The 11,422-nt window shown below is 49.7% G+C and overlaps 1 protein-coding gene across 1 annotated transcript in view; it reads left to right on the top strand.

The window, feature by feature from the left end:
- Window positions 1–10,003, top strand: part of OAS3 (2'-5'-oligoadenylate synthetase 3, 100kDa) — a 24,910-nt gene extending 14,907 nt beyond the window's left edge. Inside the window, exons 8-16 of the mRNA XM_011928675.1 lie at window positions 450–625; window positions 2,048–2,298; window positions 2,714–2,858; window positions 3,602–3,775; window positions 5,104–5,389; window positions 6,779–6,954; window positions 7,296–7,534; window positions 8,962–9,109; window positions 9,316–10,003. Of these exons, the coding sequence (XP_011784065.1) occupies window positions 450–625; window positions 2,048–2,298; window positions 2,714–2,858; window positions 3,602–3,775; window positions 5,104–5,389; window positions 6,779–6,954; window positions 7,296–7,534; window positions 8,962–9,109; window positions 9,316–9,327 (1,607 nt within the window). The 3' untranslated portion in view covers window positions 9,328–10,003. The remainder of the gene's footprint in view (window positions 1–449; window positions 626–2,047; window positions 2,299–2,713; window positions 2,859–3,601; window positions 3,776–5,103; window positions 5,390–6,778; window positions 6,955–7,295; window positions 7,535–8,961; window positions 9,110–9,315) is intronic.
- Window positions 10,004–11,422: the final 1,419 nt, after the last annotated feature.

Here is an 11,422-nt window from a genome sequence, read left to right on the forward strand (position 1 = left end):
CTTTTTTCTTTTTTTTTTTTTTTTTTTTTTGAGAGTGAGTCTCTCTCTGTGGCCCAGGCTGGAGTTCAGTGGCGTGATCTCACTCACTGCAAGCTCCACCGCCTCCCGGGTTCACGCCATTCTCCTGCCTCAGCCTCCTGAGAAGCTGGGACTACAGGCGCCCGCTACCAAGCCTGGCTAATTTTTTTGTATTTGTTTTTTTAGCGGAGACGGGGTTTCACAGTGCCATTACTGGATGGATTAGCAAAAATTATTAAAAAGCATCCAGTACAGAATTGATACTAAAAAAATGATAGCTCTGATTGTTATTCAATATTATAGTGTATTACTGATTGCAATGTTAGGTGATTAATGTTAGAATATTCATAAAGGCTGGTGAATGGATGGGTTGGTAAATGCTGCTGTCTGCGATTGGAGTTGCACACTCAGGGTGTTTCAAACTTCTACAGGGCAGCTCAGTTCTGGCACCAAACCAAATCCCCAGGTCTACTCGAGGCTCCTCAGCAGTGGCTGCCAGGAGGGCGAACATAAGGCCTGCTTCGCGGAGCTGCGGAGGAACTTCGTGAACATTCGCCCCGCCAAGCTGAAGAACCTGATTCTGCTGGTGAAGCACTGGTACCGCCAGGTGAGTTGCCGCTGGCTCCTCCCAGGAAGCCGCCACTGTCATGGCAACCACTGCAGCCAATCAGTTGCTCCCCTACACCCACATCTCCCCTCCTTGGCTTCTTATTGATCATCCAAAGCAAAAGGACCGGCCTCCTCCATCCTCCATTTCCTGCCCAGATCTGGAAGTCACTGTTAGAAAAAAATCTTTTCTCCATCAACTCTAAAGTCCTCATTTCTTGTACCTGGGGTTCACTGTCCCTCTTTAGCCCATCCACTTCTCTCTTTTGATACTGCAAATGTTTTCTCTGATTTTCCCCCACCTCCAAGCTTTTGCTTGTTATGTTACCCCCACCACATCTCTATTTTTAGAAAAGAAAACTCCCCTTTCTGGAAGCCTAGAGCTGGCAGTGACCACCATATGGTAAGGGCCTGTCCAAGACAGAAAAACCAGAGCACTTGAACAGAAAAGATCTGAACAGAAAAGCTGATGATGCCTTATGGGCTCCTGGATCAACCTGTGCCTGAAAGCAAATCTACTCCAGGGCTTTTGGGTTACATCAGCCAATACATTCTTTCACAGGCTTTTTTTTCTTTTTTCTTTTTTTTGAGAAAGAGTCTCACTTTGTCACCCACGCTGGAGTGCAGTGGCACAATTACAGCTCACTGCAGCCTCGACCTTCTGGGCTCAAGCAATCCTCCTGCCTCAGCCCCCCAAGTAGCTAAGACTACAGGCATGCACTACTACACCTGGCTGACTTTTGTACTTTTTGTAGAGACAGGAGTCTTACCATGTTGTCCAGGTTAGTCTCTAACTTCTGAGCTCAAGTAATCCACCCACCTTGGCCTCCCAAAGTGCTAGAATTACAGGTGTGAGCAACCGCGCCCCAGCCTTGCTGCCTCTTTTGAGTTGCACTAAATTCTGAGCATCCTTCGGAGTTCCCTTACTAAATACTTCTCTGAATTCTGACTTGCATTCATGCATCCCTATATTCAACAAACATCTCTTGAGCACCTGCTATTACTAACTCTTGTGATGGACACTAGGATACCAAGATGGATACATTGTAGCCCCTATTCCTGTACAACCACCATATGTTATGTGATTAATGTTAAAATATTCCTAAAGGCTGGGGATGGATGGATTCATCAATGCTTCCGTCTTCAATTAGAGTTACACACTCAAGTTGTTTCAAATTTCCAAATTCCTTGAGGGAAGACACTGGGCAAAAGCCACGGCTGAGCTCTCAGTCTCACTGTATGACCTTAGACAAGTCACTACCCTCCTCTGAACCTCAGTTTACCCACCTGTAAAATGAGAAGCATCAGCAAGTTTCTATTCTTTCTGCACTTCTGTTTTCTATATTCCCTTCCTGCCCCAAGTGCTTATGGCCACACTCAGCTCACATCCACTAATCACTCATCTTGGCCTTGGGTGACACAGGTTGCGGCTCAGAACAAAAGAAAACGACCAGCCCCTGCCTCTCTGCCCCCAGCCTATGCCCTGGAGCTCCTCACCATCTTTGCCTGGGAGCAGGGCTGTGGGAAGGACTGTTTCAACATGGCCCAAGGCTTCCGGACAGTGCTGGGGCTCGTGCGGCAGCATCAGCAGCTCTGTGTCTACTGGACGGTCAACTATAGCACTGAGGACCCAGCCATGAGAATGCACCTTCTTGGCCAGCTTCGAAAACCCAGGTGAAGACCCGCTTCCCTTTGCCTGGCTTAATAATGCTTCTCCTCCCCACTGTCACCCTGGAGTCAGTCATCCAGGAGGGGTCCAAGGTAGGGTTTGGGGTAGCAATTCCGCTCCTCACTCTGCTTCCCTCTGGACTCTTTGCTGAGGAAATGTGGACATAAGGAGTCCCAAAAGGAACTCCTTTTGGGCCAGTTTTGTTAGCATGATAAAATAGTATTTCTCAGTTGAAGGGGCCACCCAATAGCTTTCCAACCAAGGCAGCCAATTGAGACTGCTTCTGCATTTGGACAAGACTGAGCCAATCCTGAGGTCCTGACCCTCTTTCCAGCCCTCACGCCCCTTGTCAGCCCTTCCACCCACCTCCTGTTTCACTGACTCCCACCTTCCCCACCCACTCTCTTGCTGTGCCCCCAGACCTCTGGTCCTGGACCCCGCTGATCCCACCTGGAACGTGGGCCAGGGTAGCTGGGAGCTGTTGGCCCAGGAAGCAGCAGTGCTGGGGATGCAGGCCTGCTTTCTGAGTAGAGATGGGACATCCATGCCGCCCTGGGATGTGATGGTAAGACGGAGGGTCCTACCTTCTAGTCAGGTTCCCTTAACCTGCCGGTGCACCCATCCCCCGCTGCTAGGGGTGTTGGTTCCTGACAACTCATAGCCACCCATTCTTTGGAGACTTGCCTTCCGTGAAATGTACAGATTGCTACGTCCCAGCCAGTGCCTGAGTGACACAGGGTTACAAAAGGCCCAACTTTGTCTCCAGGCGGAACCAACTCTGATGCAATTCACGGTCCAGCGCTCCCTGTGGGATCAGGCAAACACTTGTCTCTGGCTGAGCACCCAGCTTTGCTGAGACTCTTCTCTGCCCTCTGCTGCTGCCCTCATTCCACTTCACCTCCAAGCACTGCCCCAATTAATCATATCCACAAGAATTCCCACCATGGGCCCTGCTTCCAGGAAAACTGAGACATAAGCCACTTGCAGCTCCCAAAAGGACATGATTTTATCACTTTTACTATTTTGCAGCAGGGTCTCATGACCAGCGTTTAATACTCAAGACAATCCATTGAGACTCGGGCTTTTTTATTGCACTCATTTAAACATGGGGAAACTGAGACTGTGTATTGATGCTAGAACCAAAATTCAATCTCAGGTCCTTCTGATGCTACCTCAGAACCTACCCACCAGCTGAGAAGGAAAGAGGAACATGGGAGACAGTCGGAGTCTTGTCCCCTCAAGGGGCAGGGCTTGGGTGAGCACTGGGAGTCCCGTCTCAAGCTGGCCCTCCCTGGATTCTCTCTGCAGCCAGCCCTCCTTTACCAAACCCCAGCTGGGGACCTCGACAAATTCATCAGTGAATTTCTCCAGCCCAACCACCAGTTCCTGGCCCAGGTGAACAAGGCTGTTGATACCATCTGTTCATTTTTGAAGGAAAACTGCTTCCGGAATTCTCCCATCAAAGTGATCAAGGTGGTCAAGGTGAGTCCTCAGAGAGCTGTAGGCAAGCAATGTCCTGCAAGCTGGTGATCTCTCCCAGCCCAGGGCCAGGCCTGACCCACTTCCACCCTGGTAGCAACCAGCAAAAAGCCAGGCATAGAGAAAGAGCCAGAAAGTGATCATGGGGGATTGGCAGAGAGAGGGCCCAGATATGTCCAACAAGTCTTTTTTGGTTGCTGGTGACACCCAACTCAAAAGAGGCAGCAAAGGAATGTATTGACTGATACAACTGGGAAGTCTGGGGGTAGGGCTGCTTACAGGCATAGCTAGATACAGGAGACCAGGCAGCATCATCAGGACTCAGTTTTTCTCTCCAGTTCTTGGTTTTGCTTTTTAATGTCTTGGATAGGCCCTTAACATATGGTGGTCTTTGGCAGCTTTAAGCTTCCAGAAAGGGGAATTTGTTTTTTCTTAAAATTCAAATAAAAGTCTTGGAATTGAGTCTCATTGGCCTGCCTTGGGTAACCTACCAACCCCCAAACTAATTATTGGGGCCAGGGAGACATGATGCTCTGGCTGGCCAAGACCGGGTCACACGGTGAAGTGGCCCCCGCCTAGACCTCATGGGCTGAGTGTGGGGTAGGGGTGGTCCCTCCATAGAACACCAGGATGCTGATCCCAGGTGGAGAGGACACTGGGGGTGTACAAAAGGTCACACTGTCCACGGCACTGGATACAGCCTTAGTCCACAGTTGGAGAGACAAGTGAGACCCCGATCGGCTCAGAAAGAGTGTTAACATAAAGGCAACCAGTGAACAGTGCCAGGGATGCTGGTTTGCTGTGTGACCATAGGCATGTACCTTCCCTTCTCTGATCCTCACCTTCCTGATTTCTAACACTTGAGGAGAGTGGCTTGGCTCACTGGTTCTCAACCCTGGCTTCCCTGGCTTGACTTTGGAATCACAGTTTTTAAAAGATATGCTGATGCCCAAGCCCCAACCCAGGAAAACTTAAATCACAGTCCTGTGGGGTGGGAGCCAGCCGTTGGTCATTTGTAAAAGCCTTCCAGGTGCAGACAGGCTTGGGAGCTTCAGGGCCAAAAAAACAACCAACAAACAAAACACTTCTCAAATCCTCTCCAGTCACAAAACATGATGGAGTGAGAAATTTTGCATTTGTTGAAGGGTTTAAACTTACCTCTTGCACGCTTCTTTTTCTTACAGTCATACCAGATTAAAGATGTAACAGAGAGGTTAGGTGACTTGTCAAAGATCACACAGTAGGTTTTCTAACTCATAGTCCAGAACCCACAGGCAAAAGAATGCCAAGCCATGCTTCAAGGGTTGAGCCACCTGCCATGTCCTCTCCAGGGTGGCTCTTCAGCCAAAGGCACAGCTCTGCAAGGCCGCTCAGACGCCGACCTCGTGGTGTTCCTCAGCTGCTTCAGCCAGTTCACTGAGCAGGGAAACAAGCGGGCTGAGATTATATCCGAAATCCGAGCCCAGCTGGAGGCATGTCAACGGGAGCGGCAGTTCGAGGTCAAGTTTGAAGTCTCCAAATGGGAGAATCCCCGTGTGCTGAGCTTCTCACTGACATCCCAGACGATGCTGGACCAGAGTGTGGACTTTGACGTGCTGCCAGCCTTTGACGCCCTAGGTGAGGTGCCCTGGCATAGACCTGAGAGGGGAAAATACAGAGGCAGGTCCGCCATGTGCCGTTGTAGAGGTTGCACAGTGCACAACCAGGCCACATCTGTTCGCATCATTGCAGGCACTGTAGTTGTGTATGTTCATTACAACTTTCCTGCAAAGTATCTAAAGAAGAAAGCACCTTTTTCTAATTTGCACAAGCACTCTGTGGGCTAACAGTGGCCTCAAGCTGGGTTCTAGTCCCAGCAATTCCACCCAATATGCTGGATGACCTTGAACAAGGGACTTCCCCATCCTGAGCCCCAGTGTCGTTATCTCACATCTGACAGTAAGGACACTGATGTTTCTTGCACATTCCAAGCTTTGAGTGGTTTGTGTGCCATCCACCTCCTCCACCTGCTGCAGATCTATTCGTTCAGTTCATTCAATACGTGCATCTACTCTGTGCCCAGTGCTCTTCCAGGCACTAGAAATAAAGCCTTGAACAAAATAGACACAACTCTCTTCATATCTCTTCAATTCTCAGTTTGGTTAGCAGTTTTCAGAGTGAGAAAATCCCTTGTATCTGAATTTATTTAGTTTCTGAGTTTGAGGGAGCAGGTAGCCAAGGGAGGGATTCATGCAGAATTTTGTTTTAAGAGACAGGGTCTTACTTTATCACCCAGCCTGGAGTGCAGTGGCGTGATCATGACTCAATGCAGCCTCGAACTCCTGGGCTCAAGTGATCCTCCCGCCCCAGCCTCCTGAGAAGCTGGGACTGCAGGTGCATACCACTACGCCTGGTTAATTTATAGAATTTTTTGTAGAGATGGAGATCTCACTATGTTGCCCAGGCTGATCTGAAACTCCTGGCTTCATATGATCCTCCTGCAGTGGCCTTCCAGAGTGCTGGGATTACAGACGTAAGCCACTGCACCCAGCCCAGAAATTTGTCTGAATCTATTCAGTTCCTCAGTTCAGAGAGCGAGAATTTGGATATTAAGGAATGCCTTTAAGTGCAATGTAACTAGAATGGTGATGGCAACTCCATACGTAGCTCTGTTACCTGCGGGAGGTTGTAAGACTGAGGCCTGCCCTCCCCCAGTTAGAAAGAAAGATAAGCAAGTATTAGAGAGGTGTTAAAGAAAGACTAGCTCCAAGCTGAGACTTTTTCCAAGATAGGTAAAGAGATGGTTTGAAAGGGAGCAGAAAAGGGAGTAAGACTGTCACCAGGGATTTAACGTGGGTCATGCCACATCTGTGTTCCACCTAAAAACACCCTGTGGCCTCCCAGTGGATCCCAGACCACCCTTAGGAAAACACCCAAGAGGTAGGAGATCTCAGAAGTCCTTTCTAAGTTGGCCCCATTGGGACACCGTGGGAACCAGAGTGATGGTAACCGTCTCCCCACCTCCAGGCCAGCTGGTCTCTGGCTCCAGGCCCAGCTCTCAAGTGTACATCGACCTCATCCACAGCTACAGCAATGCAGGCGAGTACTCCGCCTGCTTCACAGAGCTACAACGGGACTTCATCATCTCTCGCCCTACCAAGCTGAAGAGCCTGATCCGTCTGGTGAAGCACTGGTACCAACAGGTTCGGCACATGGATGGGCCACCTTCTCCAGCAGCCCTAGGCTCTGCCTCTGGAGCACTTTCCTGGGAGGAGGCAAGGCCCAGCCCTGGCCAGGAACCTGGGTTGGGGGAGCAGAGCAGAAAGAGTGCTATATCTCAGCTGTGGGACCTTAGTTTTCTTATCTGTAAGATGGGGGTGATAAAACTGTGTTGTGGGATATGATGGGATAATGCATAGCAAGGCATCTGGCACATGTAGTGCTCAATAAGAGTTTTGGGGTTGCTTTGCCAAGTCCAGAATAGTCCCTTCTGTACCTCATCAGTGCCAGTATAAACCAACACATCTTTCTCCTCGTTCTCCAGTGTCACAAGATCTCCGAGGGGAGAGGCTCCCTACCCCCAAAGCACGGGCTGGAACTCCTGACTGTGTACGCCTGGGAGCAGGGCGGGAAGGACTCCCAGTTCAACATGGCTGAGGGCTTCCGCACGGTCCTGGAGCTGGTCACCCAGTATCGCCAGCTCTGTATCTACTGGACCATCAACTACAACACCGAGGACAAGACTGTCGGAGACTTCCTGAAACAGCAGCTTCAGAAGCCCAGGTTCGGGTCTACCCCCAATGTTCCAGAATTTCAGACCTGGGATCACTCACTCTCCCCACTTTCTAGATTGCAGAGCAGAGATGGGAAAACCCTCTTCCTAGAACTGATTCCTTTCTAGAAGTTATATTCTTAGCACCTGAGGGACAAGCAGTCAATTTTCTGGTCACCCAGGAATAGGGTTGCCAGATAAAATGCAAGACCCCAAGTTAAATTTGAGTTTCAGATAAACAGTGAATAACTTCTTAGTGTAAGTATGCCCAATGCCATATTTGAGACATAATTATGCTTAAAAATTATTCACTGTTTATCTGAAAGTCAAATTTTACTGGGCATCCTGGTTTGGTTGTTGTTGTTGTTTGTCTGTTTATTTTTATCGCCTAGGCTGGAGTGCAATGGTGTGATCTTAGCTCACTGCAACCTCCGCCTCCCGGGTTCGAGCAATTCTTCTTCCTCAGCCTCCTGAGTAGCTGGGACCACAGGCACACGCCACTATGGCCAGTTAATTTTTGTATTTTTAGTAGAGACAGGGGTTTCACCATGTTGGCCAGGCTGGTCTCGAACTCCTGGCCTCAAGTGACCTGCCCGCCTTGGCCTCCCAAAGTTCCAGGATTACAGGCATGAGCCACTGTGCCCAGCCTTGTATTTGTATTTGTTAAATCTGACCACCCTACCTATGAACCCACCCAGGTGCCATAAGCATGTTTCATTCTTTGGGATTTTGCCTACCTCGGAAATGGGTACAGAGGTAACAGAGATGCTTTTGCAAACTCAGGGTGCATCTCCAGTCAGTGGGTAGTGGCTACTTAGAATGATGTGTTGAAAAAGCTTCTGAGGTTGTGATTTGACGCAGCTGGAAACAGCAGGCTAACCAACTAGTGGTGTCCGAAGGTTGAGCATCCCAAATGCAAAAATTCAAAATCTGAAAATGGCCCAGAATTTGAAGCTTTTTGATCATCAAAAAAATGCTCAAGGAAAATGGTCATTGGAGCATTTTGGATTTTCATATTAGGGATTTTTAACTGGTAAGCAAAGAGTCCAACATCTGAAAAAATTTGAAATCCAAAACACTTCTGGTCGCAAGCATTTCAGATAAGAGATACTCAACCTGTATCATGGATGGAGGAAGGGAAAGTAGTGGAACCAGTGCTGTGATTGATTAACAATGCCTCCCCTGAATAAGGAAGGGGTAAGCGGTAGCACTGTGGTTGGTTAGTAATGTTTGCCTGAATACAGAATGGCAAAGTGGCCATGTGTGTCTTATTTTCTATACCTGCCCTGTAGTGTGTGCTGGGAGCGCTGAGGAATCTCTGAGCCTGGCCCTAGCCCCTGCAAACTGTTAGGTGAAAAGGGAAAATAGTCCAATCGGTGCCACAGGTGGACACCGAGATGTTGCCAGGAATAAGACTGACCCTGGGTGGGAATTACAGGCCTATCATCCTGGATCCAGCTGACCCGACAGGCAACCTGGGCCACAGTGCCCGCTGGGACCTGCTGGCCAGGGAAGCTGCAGCCTGCATGTCTGCCCTGTGCTGCGTAGGATGGAATGGCATCCCCATCCAGCCATGGCCAGTGAAGGTAAGAGATCTGTGGTGTCAAAGGAAGTACCCTTTGCGGGTAAGTGGGGAGCATGGCCAGGGGAGGGACATGACTCCTCCTAAATGGGCAGGACCCAGTGATGGCCCCAGGTGTGCCCCTGTGCTTCCATTTTCCCATCTGGCTATGTGGTCTCAGCTTCTGCAGAAAGGATGGGGTTACCAACATCTCCTATAATACTTCCCTAGGCTGCTGTGTGAAGTCAAGAAAATCAGTGGTCCTACTGGATGAAGAGAAGATGGACACCAGCCCTCAGCATAAGGAAATTCAGGGTCCCCTGCCAGATGAGAGAGAGTGTGTGTGTGTGTGTGTGTGTGTGTACACATGTGTGCATGTGTGTATTTCAGTGAATCTGCTCTCCCAGCTCACACACTCCCCTGCTTCCCATGACTTGCACACTAGGATCCAGACTCCATGGTTTGACACCAGCCTGCATTTGCAGCTTCTCTATCACTGCCATGACTCTATCCTGCTTCCCACGACCACTGCTGCTTCCCACCCAGCTGAGAATGCCCCCTCCTCCCTGACTCTCCCTCCCTAATCTGCCCATGCAAATTAGCTCACATCCTTCCTCCCGCTACAATCCAACCCTTCGTCCCACTGGCCTCTCCTTCTTCCCAAATCTAAATACTTTATATAGGGATGGCAGAGAGTTTCCATCTCATTTGTCTGCCACAGCCATTTGGTACTGGCTACCTGGAGCCTTATCTTCTGAAGGGTTTTAAAGAATGGCCAATTAGCTGAGAAGAATTATCTAATCAATTAGTGATGACTGCCATGGATGCAGTAGAGGAAAGTGGTGGTACAAGTGCCATGATTGATTAGCAATGTCTGCACTGGATGCAGAAAAGAGAAGGTGCTCATAGATTTACAGTGTATGTCTGGGCTATTGAGGAGCCCTCTGAGCTCAGTTGCTAGCAGGAGAGTATGCCCATATTGGCTTACTTTGTCTGCCACAGACACAGACAGAGGGAGCTGGGACATGCATGCTATGGGGACCCTCTTATTGGACAACTAATTGGATACCTCTTCATGGGAGGCCTCCTTTTCTTCACCTGTTATGCTGCACTCCTCCCTAGTTTACACATCTTGATGCTGTGGCTCAGTTTGCCTTCTTGAATTTTTATTGGGTTCCTGTTTTCTCTCCTAACATGCTGAGATTCTGCATCCCCAGAGCCTAAACCTGAGCCAGTGGCCAAACAACCATGCTCAACCTTTTTCTCTCTGCCCTCCAGAGCAAGGCCCACCAGGTCCATCCAGGAGGCTCTCCTCACCTCAAGTCCAACAACAGTGTCCACACTAGTGAAGGTTCAGCCCAGAAAACAGAAAGCACTCCAGGAATCTTAGGCAGAAAAGGATTTTACCTAAATCACTGGAAAGGCTGGAGGAGCAGAAGGCAGAGGTCACCACTGTAGCCGAATCAGAGGTCAGAGAGCCGCCACTGCTGCTGCTAATGCCACCACTGCTCCTGCCATCACTGCCTCACATGCACAAAACTGGAGTCGAAACCTAGGTTAGATTCCTGCAACCACAAACATCCATCAGGGATGGCCAGCTGCCAGAGCTGCGGGAAGACAGATCCCACCACCCTTTCTTAGCAGAATCTAAACTACAGCCAGAACTCTGGCTGCAGAGGAGTCTGAGACATGTATGATTGGGTTCCAAGTGCCAAGGGGTGGAGTCCCCAGCAGATGCATCCTGGCCGTCTGTTGGGTGGATGAGGGAGTGGGTCTGTCTCAGAGGAAGGAACAGGAAACAAAGAAAGGAAGCCACTGAACATCCCTTCTCTGCCCCACAGGAGTGTCTTAGACAGCCTGACTCTCAACAAACCACTGTTAAAACTTACCTGCTAAGAATGCTAGATTGAATGGCATGGAAAGAGCCTTCCCTGATTATTGTCATTCTTGGAGAGAGGAGAGCGACCAAGGGCAGCTCCTCTGATTCACCTAGAACCTGTTCTCTGCCCTGTTTGGCTCAGCCTACAGAGATTAGAGTAGGAGAAGGGACAGAGGACAGGGCTTCTACTACCTGTGCCATATCGACGGCCTCCATCCCTGTCCCCCGTCTTGGTGCTGAACCAATGCTAAGGGCACCTTCTTAGACTCACCTCATCCATACTGCCTAGTAATCCAAGGCTAGAACTCTCAGGACCCCAACCTCTGCCTCTTGGATTGGCCCTGGCTGCTGCCACACACACATCTAAGAGCTCAAGGCCAGCTCTAGTGGGCAGCAGCGACCTGCTCTGCCAAGTTGTCCAGCAGCAGAGTGGCCCTGGCCTGGGCATCGCAAGCCAGT

Source organism: Colobus angolensis, unplaced genomic scaffold (assembly GCF_000951035.1).
Source record: "Colobus angolensis palliatus isolate OR3802 unplaced genomic scaffold, Cang.pa_1.0 Scaffold79, whole genome shotgun sequence".
Taxonomy (NCBI): Eukaryota; Metazoa; Chordata; class Mammalia; order Primates; family Cercopithecidae; genus Colobus; species Colobus angolensis.